This window comes from Numida meleagris, chromosome 25 (genome assembly GCF_002078875.1).
Source record: "Numida meleagris isolate 19003 breed g44 Domestic line chromosome 25, NumMel1.0, whole genome shotgun sequence".
NCBI lineage: Eukaryota > Metazoa > Chordata > Aves > Galliformes > Numididae > Numida > Numida meleagris.
In genome coordinates this window covers 1,090,368-1,107,860 of record NC_034433.1, presented here as the reverse complement: position 1 = coordinate 1,107,860, position 17,493 = coordinate 1,090,368, and the positions used below count along the sequence as shown (strand labels likewise).

The window sequence follows — 17,493 nt, the reverse complement described above, 5'->3', positions numbered from 1 at the left end:
TCTGAGAGCAGCAGTTGTCTTCAGGTGTGTGTGTTGCTCTGTCCTGGTAGGTTGAAGTACTTAAACTGAAGAAGCCCATTCCTGCTACTGAAAAAAGCAGTTTTCTAATGCTTTCTAATGCTGTACAGGGACATCATTCCAGGATCTCCAAGACTTTTCTGTGCTACGTAACGGGGTAAGTTGTTTTTTTTCTTTGCTCTGTTTTCTTAATACCAGTTCAAGAGTGGAGGCTGCTGGATTTCATGGAGGATTGAAGCGGGCAGCAGTGAAGTGCTGCAGTGTGGGCCACAGCCCTGGGGCTGCGTGGTGAATTTTGGACCCTGAACAAAGTGCCCAGTGCTTTGGGAGCTGCTGGTGGGGCATGTTAGGAAGCCGGTGCCTGAAAACCCCATTTCTCTGCCCACAAAGCTGGTAGAAAATGGTCTCCTGGGAGCCCAGAGCCCCAGCAGTACTTGAAAACTGTTCACTTCACTTATGAAAGAAGTGAATGGGGCTCACATTAAAAACAAGTGACAAGTAGAACACTAAATGAGAGCCACCCCCCCCTTGGGCAGGGGAAGTGGCGATGGGTATTTCCTGTGATGCTCCAGCAAGCAAGAAGCTCTCACAAGAAATGGGGAGAAAATTCAGTTCCTCCCTCGACAAAAAGCCCTTCTTCCATCTCCCTGGGGGGCACCCAGCACCAGACTGTCATGGGCAGAGCTGAACTTCCCAGGTTCCCCCTTGGGGAGACACAGGACTGCTGGGGCTAGATGGAGAATGCAGAGGGAGAAGGGCTCTGGTTCAGCCAAGTGTTTCCCTTAGGGAAGAAGGGGGGGCTGGCCCCTGCTCGGGGCGTTGCAGGCAGTGGAACTGAGATGCTGACTTCTCCATGGGAGCATCTCCAGCTCTTGGCTTTTCCTTGGTTGGAAGAGCCCTGCACCTTCCTTGCAGGGTGATGCTCATTCAGGTGGAGTTTGGTCACAGCCCTTCGGGACAGCAGCTCTCTTTGGTGTCCCAGTTCTAGATGACTGGGATTAGACAGACTAAACGTGAGTGTTACCTAATCTTACCGCATTCAGCTGGATGAAGGTTCGGTGGGGGTAAGTCCAGCCTCTGTGCTGCTCTTTGGGGAAGAGCCTGCAGCACTGGCAGTGCTGGAAGCTGCAAGTCTGTGCAGGGTGAGATTCCTTCCATCAGATGGAAGTGGATGCAGAACCCAGGAGCCTGGAAAGTCCCTGCCTGGAGTGTGAGGCCAGCACAGGGAGCTGCTCTCTCAGTCTTCAGGGTTTTGAGATTGAGCTGCTCTGAGTAACTTCTCGCTGATGCTTGTAACTGATACGGGGAAGAACTGAAATCTTGGAGGGGCTCTAGCTCCAAACAATCTGCTGGGAGGATGCCAGAAGCCTGTTGAAATTCGGGAAATTCGGTGCCTTTTCCTGAGCTTTTCATCAACCAAAATCTCAAGTGACCTCACCCAGGCAGGGAGAACTTCCCATTTCTGGCCAGAACAGGTTTCATTATTAGCAGGGACAGCGTCCTGTTCCCAAAGGAATGTTACTGCGTGTAACCCAGGCCACGCAGAGCGCTGCTTTGGGTGTAGGCATTGTATAACTGCCTGTAACAAATACTGGAACACGTGAACCTTGCCCTGGCCCTGCACCTTGCAGTCCTGTTGTTTGTGATCATAGGTTATCTTAGATACACTTGTAGGCCTGCAGTTGCACGAGATGGGAGGAGGAGGAGCAGCATTTGCACGCTCAGTCCCATTTTGTGCCACGCCTCTTCACTCTGTTGCATTCAGAAGATGCTGCAGAGTTTCTCCAGGAGCTGTGACGCAGTTGGGCAGGTCAGCAAGGATGGAGAAGTGGGAGGCGAGCGGTCTTTGCAGAAGGGATGATGGTGGGGTATTAGCACCCTGCTTTTCCGCTCCCCCTTCCCCTTTTCTGGCTGCAGATGAGCAATTTTGGAATGAAAAAAAAAACAAAAACAAACAAACCCATACACAGATAAAGAACTCTAACCTTTAATTTCCCATAGGCTGCTTGTAACTATCTCCCCACCCGTGCTGTGGGCCTTGTGGACACAAAGGAGATATCTACAGTGCCAACCCTGTTTTTTTTTCCCCCCTCCCCTCCCCAACCACACGTGGAGCAAAAAGTCACCGTCCTCCTTCCAGCGTGGCTGGAGCACATCACTGCTATTCCCTCCTCATCCTCTGCCCAGCAGCTCTTGTGCTGCTCGTGTTGGTGCATGGTTGCATGCACAGCTATTCCTGCAGCAAACGCCCTTTGCACCTGCCTCAGTTCTGTTGCCATTCCAGCAGCTCTGCCCAAAATCTCTCCCCGGGGCCTTCAGCAGCAGCTCAGTGCCACCGGGGAAGATGTCTTAAAAAGGAAGTTACATTGAGAGATACTTCAGATAAGCACCTGCATGGCGCAGTACTGAGAGGGGGCAGCTCAGCCATCCTGCCCTGGAGAGCAGGATGGAGCCCTGCCCATCTCCCCCCTCCTGCTGCGAAGAGCGAGCATCTCTCCCTGCTCATCCCTTTTCTCCCAAGGGAAGGTCCCTTGCCTGGTGAAGAACTGGACAGACCCGCAGCCCCAAGCCTGTGCAGCAACCCTTGTTTCCTGGGCGGATGCATTAGAAAAGGGGGGAGCTGTATTTCGAGTCTGCTGCGGGCATCACGCCTCAGAGACGAACCACAAGGTTTGAGAAGTTGGCATCAAACCCAGCAGCGAGGAGGACGTTGCCACGTTTTACTACGAGATTTAACCAGCACTTCCTCCTCCCCAGCGCTGCTCTCCCCGCTGCAGAACAGAGCCCTGTGACCTTCCCAGTTTGCTTACGGCGTGAATGAGTAACCCGGGGGAAAGGAGCATGCCCATTTCTCCCAACAACAGCTGAACCATGCTCGTGGCTCTACCCAGTACCAACAAAGCCAACAGCTACTCCAGATACCAGAATCCTCAGACACCTATTTCATAGGACGCTACCTATTTGCAAAACCTACGTTTCTTTTACTTGGAAATCAACAGTGCTTCCTACTCATCGCTTGTCCATTTTTTTTCCTTTAGCAATGACTGGTCCTGCAGCCGCCCTCTGCTTCCCTCCATCAGCACTCGCAGTGCTGGGGTGCCCCAGGGCACAGCTCAGCGTGGGGCCAGGCACTGAGCCCTATGTGGGTCCCATCCCAGCCACGTGGGAAGAGACACCCCAACCTGCTTGCTCGCTCGGTGCAGAAGAATTTTCCAGTGCAACGGTGCCCTGAGGGAAAAGGGAAAGGGCAGAAACCGGTGCTCAGTGCTTTCCATGAGTGACGGGCAGGACAGAGCCAGCAGAATCCGGAGCGCTCTGCCCCTTGCATGGGGCACGGATGGAACGCACAGCGCTGCGGGCAGAGCTCTGCTCGGTGCCTGTCCCCTCAGGCTCTGCTCAGGAGTCCCTTCGGTGCTTCTTCTGCTCGTGGTATTCTGTTATCTTCTGCTGGAAGTACGCTGCGGGCAAGGAAAGGCGGTGTGCGGTCAGCAAACACTGCAAGTGCCAGAGCTGTCACCTCCGTGCTTCTCTGTGGATGCCCCAGCCCCGGAGGTGTTCAAAACCAGGTTGGATGGAGCCCTGGGCAACCTGGTCTAGTGCCAGAGCTGGAGGCTGGTGGGCCTGCCCATGGCAGGGGGCTTGGAACTTGCTGATCCCTGGGGTCCCTTCCAACCCGTTCTATGATTCACAGCTCATGCGTGGAACTGGAAGGGGGGGGCTGGGGTATGGGGGTGCATGGGAGATGATGCATGCTGGCTTACAGACAGCTGCAGCCAGTGGGGGTCTGGGTGAAATCTGGTTGTGGTGATTCTCCCATCTCCCACCCAAAGTGAACTCAGATTACGCTCAGGTTGGTTTTTACCCACGCGTTCATTCCTGTTCAATTTTTGTGTTTTCTACCCACCACCAAGGAAGAAAGCAAGCGGGAGACCCTGAGAATGCGAACAGCCATAAAGGTGACGCAAAGCAGGGATGCAAGAGCTTGGATTTTGCCCTGCAGCAGCTGCAGGTCTGTCCCTGTGCACCCTGGGCAGGGCACAGAGAAGCTGGAGAGACCCAGCGCCTGCCACCCGCTGCCACGCACCATGAAGCAATGTTTGCTTTGCTCCAGCCCAGCAGCTGCTGCTGGAGCACAACCACACGTGCTCTTGAGCCAAGGGCAGCGTGACCCAGGCTGGGCCATCTGTGACCACCCATGGATGGTTTGGGTGATGCCACCCACCACCTCCCCTGCTTCTGCCTTTGCACTGAGCCGGGAGGAGGCCCAGCCATGGCCAGCACCTCCCTGGGAAGGAGGGGGAGCAGCGCAGGCACCCGGCTCTGCTGGCAGGGATGAGTCAGGAGCCAGCTCCCAGCTTCTGCCGGCGTCCAAACCAAATATTTGTGCTGCTGCTGGCTGTTTGCCTAACGCTGAGCTCCCAGCGCGCCTGCCCCATCCCCAGCTAAGTGACAAAATGAGCCCAGGGTGGTTTCCGACTGCTCAACAGGAACAGAGAATCGCACTGAGGGCGATTGGGTGCTCGGGTCTCACTTGCTGCATCCCTCTCTGCGTATGGGGCATTTTCCCCCCTTAGCCCCACACCTCCACCCTCCTCAGCCATTTACCTTCCTGCGGGATCCTGCTCTTCTCCGCGTCCTCAATAAATAGGGAGAACATGTTGGTCTTCACAAACTTCTTCACGAACCTGCGGTTGGTCTTGGAGGCGATGGCTTTGCAGAAGGCTCGCTCCTGGAAGGTGCCCGGGCCGTTCTTGCTCCACTTGATGTGCGAGGCGTAGTGCCCGACCAGACGGACAAAGAACTGCACGAAGGCCTCGGAGACGAGCGCGTTCACCTGCTCGGAGGCTGGGAGAGGACACAGCACCAGAGGTGGAGATGGGACTCTGTTATTCCAAATGGAGCCCAGGTCCCGTTGGGAAAACCTTTCTCCTACCATCTCCCCCCTGCAGACTTGAACCCCCGTGTCAAGCGGGGCCCTTACTGTGTACGTTGTTGTTGTTGTTGTGCCTGTTCAGAGACGCCAGCATCTCGTTCTGCAGCTTGACGGGCAAGATTTCCTCCTCATCGCCCACCTGGAAGGCAAACGGGGCCATGAAGCACCAGTGGGAATGGGGGAGGTGCTTGGGGGCTTCGTGGGGCCCCGTAATTATGGTGTGCAGTGATGCTGGATGCCCCACACACACAGAGCCTGCTGCTTATGGGGCAGCACAGTGGGTGGAGGAATCCCTTTGTGGGACACCAAGGCATGGAATCATCAGATCATGGAGGTCAGAAAAGGCCTCTGAGATCCCCAAGACCAACCCCACCCCATCCCACCATGCCCACCCCTGTCCCTCAGTGCCACATCTCCACCATCATGAACACCTCCAGGGACGGTGACCCCACTGCTCCCAGTCCCAAACCCACAGCCCTGCCACCGAAAGGCAGCAGGGACCAAGTGGGGAAGGGGCCCTTCCCGGAACTGTCCCTCAGCCCCATTCCCTGCACGGGGCACCTACCGCCCGGAGGATCTTCCCTTCGCACAGGTCAACTATCAGAGCCTGGAAGAGAGCAGAGAGCAATGGGCTGAGCAGCCACAGCCACCAAGACATCCGCTGCACTCCCACCCAGGGTCACAGCAGAACCCAATGCTCCAGCCAGACGCCTTCACCCCTCCCTGCTGCACTAAATACCTCCTCCATGGGCTGCTCCAGCACCCGCTCCAAGTGCCGCATCTGGATGCCGACCATGAAGGGCGTAGGGCAGCAGACGGTGTCGAGCAGGCACTCGGGGACCACGGGGATGTAGGTGTGAGCCCACGTGAAGGGGTAGAGGAGAGCAGCCACGGCGTGGATGCACTGCGAGAGGACACTGCGAGAGCGCGAGGAACTCAACACCTTCGAGGATCCGGGGGGGTTTATTGGGGAAAACAAACAGCTCGGGACTCACCCCAGCTCCTCGGCCAGGAAGATGAGCCGCCGCTCCAGCACGGCCGAGGCGAAGATGTGCAGGATGAGGATGGGGCTGAGCCGCTGGAGCAGCGCTGAGAACTCCACGTGCTCCAGGTGGGCGTCCACAGGACGCGTGAGCTCAATGAGCTGCGGGGTGAGAGCCGCCAAGGTCGGTGTAAGGGGCAAAACGTCCCCTCCCACGCCCACCTGAGCCCCCGAGAAGGGGATGTGGGAGCAATCAACGAGCACAGCACTGCCCAAACACCCTTCCTGGAGCTTGAAGCATCTGCATCAAGACCCTCTGCAAAGCACAGCCTTCACCTTGTCCTGCCAGGGGATTTGGGACACGCACAAACAATACGCAGGCAGCGCATACTGCAGCATTTATTAATTACGGCAGTGGAGCTGTAACCCAAAGGCCTCTGTTCTCCAGTGCTCATGAGGCCTTGGGAGGAGACCTCAGCACATGACCTATGAGCAACGCTGGAGAAAGTTGCCCAGAAAAGGAAGGAGGGCACAACTTCTGCTATAAAACCACACAGGCTTCCTCAAAAGTCTTCCCAGGCTTCGTGCCTGCAAGGATGGGAAGGTGAAACACCAAGCTGGTGTTCAGTGGTGGTGGTGGTGGTGTGCCCCTTCTGCTGGCTTTGCTCTGGGTGCACGGCCCCCAGCAGTGAGGTGTGACAGCACTGTCACCTCTCTCCACCTTGCCTGTCCCCTGGGACTGCCCTGTGCTGTGACACTGCCATCCCATTGGGCAGCACAGGGCCTGGCCACGCTCCGCAGCCTCCTCCAGCACAAATCCTGCACGGTGTCCAGCTCCCAGCCCTGCAGCACCCTGGATGTGTTTTCACCCCTTTCCCTGGGCCCCTGCCCCGAGCCTCACATTCCATCTCTTTCCAAGAACGTCCCCATGCTCGCTGCCTCTCCATCATCCCCAGCCATGCTCCTGCAGCCTGGCCCTCAGCCAGGGCATTGGGCAATGTGCAAAGCCCTTTTGCACAAGCTTTCCTGGATGAAGAAATCTCTTGCAGTTTGATAGGCAGCTGCCAAATGGCGTAGAGAGGGAGGATCCTGCCTTGGACCCACCCCAGCAGGATGCATCCTGGGGATGCTCAGCACTGCTGCAGGTCCCCGGGCCGATCCTTCAAACTTTTCACTACAGCTTCACCGTAAGAGAACGGAAAAGCAGAACAAGCTCTGCCTGTGCTAACCAGGCCCGGTGCTGTGCATGGGCGAGGTGGGCACCGTGCCCTGCTCAGATCTTTCCGAGCAGCACCACGGGTAAGAGCTGGGCTCGCTGCATGCCTCCAGCACGCCCTTGGTGCTCAGCTGAGGCAGTGCAGAGGGCGAGCTGCAGCCTGCACCGCAGCCCTGAGGCAGGGGTGTGAACCAGCACAGCCCCAGCGCTGACACCGAGGCTGTTTGAGCAGTGGTGCAAGGGAACGGTGCTGGCTGAGGTTTTGCGCTGGGGGCTCCAGCTCCAGGCTGATGGAGCTGCAAAGTGGCATCGCCCACGGGTGGGCTCCATCCTCATCCTCACCACTGCTTTCACCCACGGGAGGTGTCACCCCTGTGCCCTAGGGCACAAGGTCCCCACTGCCCGACCCACACCCCTGGAGACAGCCCCGTGCTGGAGCAGCACAGGAGGCCCCGAGTCCCCAGAACCAACCTCTGTGCCCGACTCGGGGATGAAGCTTTTAATGGTGACTGTTTTCCCCGGAGCTGGGAAGGGCGATTCCCTCAGGCCCTGCATGAAGGGGTAGATCACCGCCATGGAGATCTGACGCCTCTTCTCCACCTCGTCCAGGATCTGGGGGAGGCAGAAGGGAGCCATGAGACATCGGCAGGCAGCGGGGCGGCCGCCTGGGCCAGTGGTACCTGCATGGAGCCCCACCTTGGAGAAGAGCCCGAAGCAGCCCAGGCAGCTGATGATGCAGAAGACCTCGGGGAGGCGGTCACCACGGCCAGAGGGCTGCAAGAGGACGGGAGAAGGGGCTGAGCATCCCCCAGCCCCATTGCACCAGCTCCCTGCTCTTCCCAGTGATCTCTGGCCCCATTCACCCCAAGGAGAACCCCCTCTGGAATTTTGATGGGAAAAACCCGGTTGCTCACTGGGGGATTTGCAGAGCTTGGACCCTGCCCAAGGACACGCTCCATGCTGTAAGCACAGAGGGTACCAGGGGCCTGGAGAAGGCAGTTTGGATGCTGGAGTTGCTCATCATTTTGGTGCAAAGCCCTCTGCCGTATTCCCAAACTTTCCTTCCCATCAGACATGTGTCCTCCAACACCTCCTGCCCCATCCTCAGGGCTAATCCTGCCTCCTGCTGAAACAGCATCAGCAAGTGCCCATGTCGCTCTTTCCTTTCCACCTGGATGATCCCATGCTCATTTCCCATTTGTGCTTTCACCCCTCCAGACAACCAGTGCCAGCATCCTGGGTGCAGAACTGGGGAGGGAAGGAGAGGGTGCTGGGAGCAGCAAGGCACTGAGCATGGGCTGCAGCCTCGTGGCTTTCCATCCCTATTTGAGTATCCTGCATGATAACCAGGCCCAAAGAAGAACTCCACCATGCCCCCATGCTGGCCAAATCCTTGAGCTGAGAGAGGCAGCCACTGCTCAGAACACAGAGGATGGGGCTGAGGGTACCCAGCTCCTCAGAGCCCGTATGGGCAACACTCGCATCCCTACACCCAGTGCTGGTATGGGAATGGCACCTCCCACCTCCCGGCTGCATTTTGAGCTGCTTTCTACCACCCAGCACCCAACTGACATCCCAGCAGAAAAAAAAAAAACCCAAACCCATTGGGTAACCCCCCCAGTGCACACACACGTCCCCATTGGCACAGCCACCACCAACGCTCACCAGCAGCCGCCTGCAGTAACCAATCTTCCTGCTGCCGTCCACATTCGTCAGGACGAAGGAAAAGGTTTCACTGCAAGGAGACACAGCACATGGGTACAGGGCAGCTCTGACAGCCCAGAGCCCTCTGGGTGGGACCACAGTGGGGCAGGTACCTGGGGAAGGTGGTGACCGGCACCCAGTTGTTGCCATCGGGGAAGCAGAAGAGGGGGATGGCTTGCAGGAGCCGCTCCTCCTCCTCCTTCTGGCCCTTCAGGAGGTTCTCCCGCTGGAATGAAGTGATGCCATTAGGGTGACAGCACCCACAGCCAGGGGTGGGGTGGGGTGGGATGGGGCGGCCTTGGGACGCCTGCACATCTCTCTTCAAGCAGCTCCCCAAAGTCCCAATTTTTGACCCTTTTACCCCATGGATGGTGGGACAAAGTGCAGGGATCACTCCGCAAATAGGGGTCTCTCCAGGCGTCACCTCCCCAAGACATGGCTTTGCTGTTGGAGCTCCCAGGTGGCTGCAAGCACCAAGACTGGGCACTTTGAGCTGGGGACAGCCAGGAGCACCAGCGGGCTTCCCCTGGGGGCTGTGGCCCTGAACTGGGACTGCAAGGAGGGAGGTATAGGCACAGCACTCAGAGCAGCCCCAGTGCTATGGGGTCAGGTCAGCAGCTCCAGGGCATGGGGTGCTTCCCTGCGCTCCCCTGGCTCTGGTGATGGGGAAGGAGCAACGTCCCCTTTTCCTCTTAACCTCAGAAAACTCATCTTTCCCCAGAAGGGTGAGGGACTAAATACCTTTGGGAACTGGTATGCTATCTTGGGTTCATAACGTCCATCCGACATCTTCCTCAGTGACACCACCACCAGGTACTCGAAGAAGAACTGCCCGGCCGAGTAGAGGACGGAGCTCCGTTCCCCTGCCTTTCCCAGCGGCACACGTGAGGGGATGCTGTCTGCTGCAGGTGCCTCCTGTTTGCCTTCTGCAGCCAAAAACCAAAACCAAAACCAGCAGAGAACAGTGAAACGTAAGGCCAGGAGATACAAGGCTACTCGTGAACTGGACCCAGTGCACAGAGGGTTCTGGTCCCTGTGAGGGGTGATGGTGAGCAGCTGGGGGCCCATGGGCACAGGACACAGAATGGAAAGAGAGAGCTTTGAGGAGTCCTCTGGAGGAAATCAAGGCACCATCAGACCCTCACAGTCATCCTTCACCCCGTCCTATAGAGGGCTGGGGGTGCCCAGAGCAACACCTGCACATGGGGCAGTGGAGAGCAGAAACGCGTGGGAATGCTTTTAGAGCACTTGGATTTATTTCCTTAGGGGGGAAAGGAAACAGCAAACAGCCAGCACAGGTCTTGTTCGAGCACCTCCAAGAACTCCCTAAGATGAATCCCAGCATCTCCCTGCCAGATGCACTCAGTCCTGGGAACTGGTGATTGCAAATGAGATACCAGAGGGTTTTCCTTAAACCACAGCTCCCACAGCAAAGCAGTTCCCTGGAACTGCGTCCCATTTCTTGTTCAGCTGGTTGGGAGAGCAGCTGGGGAGTGTCAGCTTCACAGGCCCAGAATGAGAAACAAGAACGAGGAGAGGCCATGCTGACATGCCCAAGGGTGCTGGGATGCTCACAGGGGGACAGCAGGATCAAGGGCCTGGAGATGAGCTCTGTACCTGCTCCTAGGTACATAGCAGGTAGAAAATGGGCATGCAGCTGGATGGAACCTGGCTCCTGCAGCCTGTCCCAAAGGTTGGCCATGGGTTCCTGTGGCAGCTTGGCCATTATCATGCACCTCTATGGCAGCTCTGGTGGGCACCACAGCCCAGCTCTGCAGCCTTCAGTCTGCAGACATTCCCAGCCTGCTCCTCCTCGGGCTGCTCCCTCAAGCACCTGAGCAAAACCCAGAGGTCCCAGCACTCCCCAAACCCACCGGGATGAGCACAGCCTGGCGATGCAGACTAACGCTGCAAGATGGGATTTGCTGGAAGGAACTGGGGAAGCTGCCAGAAGGGAACACCCCTGGCCGAGCCGGGCTGCAGCAGGGACACAGCACCCGATGGGCAGCAGCTGTGGATTTTCACCCCCCCCACAAGGGCATAGGGAGGGCAAAGGCTGGAGCACTGCACCCTGCCCGCAACGAGGGCATTGCAAGAAAGAGCTCTTGCTGCACACGCAGCTTCCCACGCCAACAGCGAGCTCCTTATCAGCCGAGGGCAGAGCTGGGAGCTGCACAACCCGTCCCATTGCACCCGGGTGAGACCGAGCTGGCACCGCGCCCAGCTCACACCGTGCTGCCACCCACCTGTCCCCGGCGGAAAGGAAATGGCTTTCATTTCATTTTCTACTGAATGCTGAAAAAAAAAAAATAGTTGAAAAATCCCCAGCGTGGCTTTGGCTCGAGGTGACGCAGGTGAGAAGCCCCCAGTTCGTGTCTCAGAAATGCTCAAGGAACCCAAAAGACCAATTTCTGCACCATCCTCCAGCGGTACCGTACCCTGCGGGTACCAGGGCCGTGGGGCACGGCCACGATGCTGGGGTTCTGGTTCACCCTGCGGTGCTGCCTTCGGGGATGTGGCTCCACGTGGGGGTTCCCCTTGTTGAGGTAAAGCCCCGGGGGATGGGGCAGACTCGTTCAGGATGGGTTTGGGTTGGTGGGAATCGGGCAGAGCAGGAGGGGTCGGGCTGAGCCCCCGGACGGCCTTGCGAACCCTGGAACCCGGGATAAAGACTGGGATCTGGGGTGAGCCCCCGGGATTTGGGATAAACCGCAGGATTCGGGGTGAACCCCGTGGCAGAGGCTCGGGCAGCGCTGGACCGGACGGAACCAGTGCCGGCGTGACCGCGCTGTGCTGCCCGGGCGCATCCCCGCTCCACGCGGCTCCCGCTGTCCCGGCACCGTCCCGTCCCGTCGGCCCCTCCCAGCGCTCACCTCTGCGGCCCGAGCGCCGTAGGCTCCGTCGGAAGAAGCTGCCGATGGAGGAGGCCATGGTGGCCCCGACGTGGAGCGGCCCCGACGTGGAGCAGCCCCGGTGCGGCGCTACGGGGAGCTCCGCTTCCGCCCGCTGCGCTTTCGCTTTCCCGGGGGAGGAGGGACGGGGCGGAGAGGAGAAGAGAGGAGGAGCGGGGCGGGGGGGTCGGGCCGCACCTGGCGTCGGATGGAGCTTGGGGAGACGGCGCCGGGAAAGCGGGGGGGGGGAGGCGGGCGGGAGAACGGGGAACACCGGGAAGCGGGAGCACAGGGCACCTGGATCTGGGAGTACCTGGATATGGGGAGGGGGGGGGAAGCATCCGTGGGCACGAAGGTCCCTGGAGGAGCCGAGCACGGGAGGGATGCCCCACGGCAGCAGCCGCCGCCCCGCCTCCCCCGGGCTCTTTTGGGCTGAGGAAGGGGGTGAGACTGAGCCGCCCCGGCCGCGGACAGAGGTTTGGGGCTGTTCTGGGCGATGGGGAAGAATCTCCCGCTGCCACCGCCGCGCTGCCAGCTTGTCCTGGCATGGGAACGCTGCTGGGCCACGTTTCCACCTGTGCTGGCATTTCCCCATGGGCAGAGCTCTCCCTGGGCCGGCCGTGTGGGTGCAGCTATGAGGCTGCGAGGTGCGATGAGTTGCGCACAGTTCTCAGCCCTGCTGCCAGACGTGGCCGTTTGCAGGTGGAGCTTTCCTGCACCAAGCAGCCTCCTTTCGCCCCTGCTGATGTCTCGTTCCCCACTGGGGCCATCGGGAGCTGTGGGTCTGGGGGTGGGGGGAGTTTCAGGCTGATCTCGAGGGGGCGGCAGAGCATTTGTGCTTCCCGGAGCAGACGGCAGCAGGATTGTGTGCTGCTCCCAGGAGACATTTCCTGTTGGCACAGCAGGAGAATAAAAATTTAGGGGTTTTCCCTTTCGATTTTAGAGGAAAATCCCTCCTTTCCTGGAAAACGGAGCCACCCTGGGACGGCAATCGTTGATTTCAGCCAGAAGAAATCCCCGAATTCCTTGTTTGGTGGTTGCTTTTTTTTTTTCCTTCCCCTCCTCTCTCCATATGCACAGCTCTTTCCTGCTTGCTCCCTTTAAGCCAAGCGTGACCTTGCTTCGCTATCGCCTCCCTGCTCTGACGGTTTCTGTGCTGTGTTCCCAGCCCCGAAGCTCCCTGCTCCCGAGGAACACTGTCCCTTTGTGCCCCGGCCACAACCCAGCCAACCGTGCTCTGCTGAACTCGGAATCCTCCCACTGAGAGCTCGTTTCTGCAGGAACCCCAGCACCCCCCGTGCCAACAAACGGGCGCATTGTGGGCGCTGCTGCCCGCGGTGGGTGCGCAGCCAAAACCGTTCTGCTTCACCGACCGGAGCCCGCGGAGCTTTGTGCCTTCTTTTGTTCGGCTTTGTTCTTCCTTCGCAGCCCCGGTGCTGATGAATGCGCGCTGGAATTTTGCAAGCGCGGTGCATTCAGGGCGCAAACACCGTGCTACAAACATTGCCCTGCAGAACCCTGGGTGTTGCACCAGGATCCTATGATTGCACTGCAGCTCATCCTCCTCTTCCTCCTCCTGATGAAGGCCCACGGCTGCCCCTTGACACCCTCCCCCCCACTGCACCATCCCCCTTTGCCCACCCCCTCACTGGGTGCTGCGTTTCAGAGCACCCGGGCTCAGCATCCTTGCAGCATGGGAGCACATCTCAGCCTGCCCATGGCCAGCCTGGGGCTGGGCACAGAGTGGGGGCTCAAGGCCCTCACAGGGCCACCCCCCACCCCCCCCGGGGCCGGTGCTGGCAGCAGGTAGCCCCATTGGGGCTAGGATCCCCAGCTCTTCCCTCTGCAGGGAGCTTCTCCCACTGGATGGCAGCATCAGAGCAAGGAAACATCTCTGGGAAGAGCGAGTGGGAGAGCTCTGCTCCCTCCAGGGACTTCCTTCCCCCCCCCCCCCCCCCTTTTTTTTTTCCCCTAGGTGCAAGGAGGTTTGTGCTTGGGCTGAGCACATACAGGTTCAGCTCACGTGCATTTGCACTGTTTCTGCCACCACTGCCTTCTTTGGTGCCACTTAATTGCAGTGGTGCCCTCCTCCTGCCCCAGTGCTCACAGGTGCTGGGTGCAACACTGTAATGTGATGGAAAGTGTAGCAATAATAGCAGAGTGGCAAAGCCTTTGGCTGGAGCAAATGAGGACAAACCCAAATACAGAAGCCATGGACACAGAAACAAAGAAAGAAAATTTGCTTACCATTAGAGGACCTCAGGTGCACAGAGATCTCCAGTGAGATCCCCTCACCTCCACTGCCAGCCCTTAAATGAGGTCTGGGAAGGGCTGGATCCTGGCTCCATGTCACTCAGGTACATTGCATGCACCTGAGCTCCCCTGGGCTGGCCCTGCCTTCCCACCAGGTGCTCCATCACTGCTTCAAGCTGCAACTTAGCATTTCTGCTACATTGAGAGCACGTGGGGATGTGTCATCCTACAGCCAACACAGCAGCCCCAGTCTGGGTGAGGACAAGTGATGCCAACCCTCATGGGACACCAAAAATGGGGCTTCTTAGTGAGATGCATCCTGTACAGCCCCAAGCCCCACTGCTCCCACACCCAGGGTGCAGAGAGCCCTGCGTCCAACTCACAGCCCCCAGAACTGCGCATCCTTGCATGAAAGAAAGCCTCATCCTTTAGTTTTTAGAGCCCATTTCTTTCAGAGGAGGGTGCAAACCCAAGCCAGCCTTGCTGCTTTTCCTTGCACCGAGATGGATTTAACCCCAAGCATTTCAATCTGCCCTCAGTATTCCTCAAAGGGGGGTGATCAGCAGAGGGAGCTCAGGCAGGACTGGTGCTGAGCTGCAGCCCCCTGCAAATATAGTGCAGGGAATCCGCTCCTTTCTGGGGCAGTTTGATGGTCAGGAGGTGCAGAGCCGTCTCAGCTTACAGCCCCACGGCCGGGCTGGCACCACTGGCTGCGTGCAGGCACCCATAGATGGAAAAGGCTGAGCTGCAACAGCTTCAGGTGTAGCACAAGACCTTCCCCAGCTGCCCCGTACCGAGCCAGGAGCTGATCTTGGGTTAAAACATCAACTTTGGGCTGTTTGGCCTTGGGGGTGTTGCAGGGGTTAATTGCAGCATGCAATGCCTGCGCTGGCTTCCCACCTGGGTGCACCTGGTTTAACCCCTGGGTGCCCACTGCCTCTTTTTCTGCACTTCTCCCTCCTCTTTGCCCCATGGACAGAGGGCTGTGGGGCAGAATTAGCCCTCAGCTGAGCTGGAGAAACCCGTGGCAGGGGTGGGGACAGGTGGCAGCAGCAGGGTCCAGCCCCATGGGTCGCCTTTGCAAAGCTCTGGGCTTTGCTGCCCCAAAGCACCGTGACTGTGTCACCTGCCCAGTGCTGGCGGTGCTGGGCACTGTGGGGTGATGGAGGTGGGGATGGAGGTGGCTCAGCCCCTGGAGGACGTGGGGCAGTGCTGGGGCAGCTGGGGGGGAGGCACCCATGGGAGACCTGCAGCCCCACGCGTGATACTGGCCCAGACCTGTCCCCATCTCCCTCCGCAGTGCATTTGCAGCTCAGTGCCACCTGCCCCAGGGGGCAGCGGGGTGGTGAGAGCCCCCCAGTTCTGCTGGTGGGGCTGCAAACCTCAACCCCAAATCCAGCTCGTACCCGAGGAGCTCTGTAAGATTTGCTAATCTCGAAATATTGTTGGCATCCAGAACAGTAATTTACGGCGTGTTTTGCCACGGCAAGTACTTTCCAAAAGGCCATGCTAAGTTTACACCGGAGCAGCTGGGATCAGATGTCGGGCTGCTGGCTTCTCCCTCTGTCCCCCTCATCCTTCTGTGCTGGGGTGCAAAGGACATGGGTTCCTGCGCCCTCCAAGCAGGAGGTGACATGGGCACTGGGAAAGGGAACACTGTGGGCACATTGGCCCATGCAGGTGGCAGGGTGGGTGCAGGTCTGGCTTGCAGGACGGTGCAGGTTTTTGCAGGGTGCTTTGGTTTTGAGGTCGTGCAGCCAGGGGTAGGAAATAGGCAGCCCTGGCACCCGGGGCCTGGCCAGGTTTGCCTCCCCAAGGGCTTTGCAGGTTGTGAAATTAAATCAGCTTCTCAGCCTTGGCGGCACCCAGGGCTGGGTGAGCTCTGAGCGCTGCACATCCCAGTGCATTCCTGCAGCGTTCCACCACCCACGGGATCCCGAGGGCTTTGCAGGGGCCGGGGAGGAAGGATGCTGCAGGATCCTGGGATGTTTCCAGCCCGTGGATGGAGGGGGGCTCTCTCTGTGCACTGGTTCCATTGCAGTGGGGACAGTCTCTTCATTCAGCCCTTAGGATGTCCTCCTCCTTCCGAAGCACCGTGCCTTGGAGGGAGCACGGGACCTCCACGTTGGCCATAGACCCCCTGGGATCTCTGCCACCTCCAAACCCCAGGAGATGGAAGCAGCCCATCACAGCAAAAGCCACCACCAGAATCAGCCCCCGCTGGGTCACAGGGGCTGGGTGTGGTGGCCTTCACCTGCAAAAATACACACGTGTCCCTGTTGTGTTGGCACGAGCAGCAGATGTAGGTCAGGACGGGGAGCAGTGCCCACATGCCCCATCCCTCGCAGCAGGCACGCGTGGCAGCTGGAGCCCATGCATCCAAAACAGACCTGGGCCATATCTGTGGGGACATCGGGGACACTGAGGACCATGAGAAAAAAGGCATCTTCCCAAATCCTGGCGCAGGATTTGGGAATCCTGGCGCTTAAATGTCCCCATGATGCTCCCTGGTGGCAGCAGGGGAGGGTGCAGCTGGGCCATTGTGGGACAGCCCTGGAGTGGGTTTGTTTTTCCAGTTACTGGGATCTGGAGCAAGTCACAGGGATGTGGGCATGGTCTGACCTCTTGTAGCCTGTCCCATCCCGTAAACTCTGCAGGGAGGGGACATAGCAGGGGAGTCTTGAACAAAGATGCCTGGATTAGAGGGAGATTTTGGGGTGGGGGGGTCCTGGACATGCTGTCCCTTCTCCAGGGTTTGCTCCTCTTGGCATTGCAGCATCCTGGACAGGGTCAGCCTGCACCGGGGGAGGGTGCAAGTGGAAACATTTAGGGAAAGTAAATGAGGGATGTGGATGGGAGAAGGAAGGAGCAGGGGAGGACAGGAGGGATGGGGGAGGAGCCCTGGAGATGTCAGAGGTGGGTTTGGAAAAAAAGCCACAAGAGGCAGAGCAATACCTTGGCTTTGTCGTGGCTTCTGGGTGCTGGAGGTATGATGGGTGACTTATGCTGGTGCTTCTGCCAGCCCGTGCTGTCCTGGGAGGTCACTGCTCCTGCCCTGTGCAGCTGCGACGTGCAATGGGACTGCTTTGGTGGTGGCACTGGTGATAACCACTGCAACACGGTGTTCCCCATCGTGGTGCCATCTCCAGGAAAGCTGAGCCGGGCTCCGCTCCCAGTGAGGCACTGGTCAGAGTCTGGGCATCCCCGCTTGGGTTTCTCTGTTGCTGTCCCCTTGCCAACTTGGAGGATGGTTATCCCGTTGCTGCCCAAAAATAGCACCCTGAGGATGCTGGTGGGGTTGGGTGTTGGCATCCCCCTGCCTGCATCTGGCAGCTCCTGATCCCAGTGGGAAGGCTTCAGCTCCAGCCCCCTGTACCATTTGGTGAGCTGGTGCTGGGGGTGGGTGATCCCCTGGTGCCAAATTGAGCCATGGGGATGCTGAGTGTCGATGGTGTGAGATGATACGTGATCAAACCATGGGGACAATCCTACAGCA

The 17,493-nt window shown here is 58.6% G+C and overlaps 1 protein-coding gene and 1 long non-coding RNA gene across 2 annotated transcripts; both read right to left on the bottom strand.

The window, feature by feature from the left end:
* DENND2D (DENN domain containing 2D) lies at positions 1,982-11,902 on the bottom strand. The gene is made up of 12 exons (XM_021377526.1): positions 11,727-11,902; positions 9,595-9,779; positions 8,967-9,079; positions 8,815-8,884; positions 7,846-7,923; positions 7,621-7,761; positions 5,947-6,095; positions 5,691-5,868; positions 5,517-5,558; positions 5,000-5,090; positions 4,624-4,863; positions 1,982-3,476 (listed from the first exon to the last, which is right to left on the bottom strand). Exons 1-12 carry the CDS (start codon positions 11,782-11,784, stop codon positions 3,415-3,417), a joined length of 1,407 nt encoding a protein of 468 aa, XP_021233201.1. The 5' UTR covers positions 11,785-11,902; the 3' UTR covers positions 1,982-3,414.
* LOC110388306 lies at positions 12,463-17,253 on the bottom strand. Its single transcript, XR_002432848.1, has 2 exons — positions 13,992-17,253; positions 12,463-13,194 (listed from the first exon to the last, which is right to left on the bottom strand). It is a non-coding gene; the product is annotated as an uncharacterized LOC110388306 (long non-coding RNA).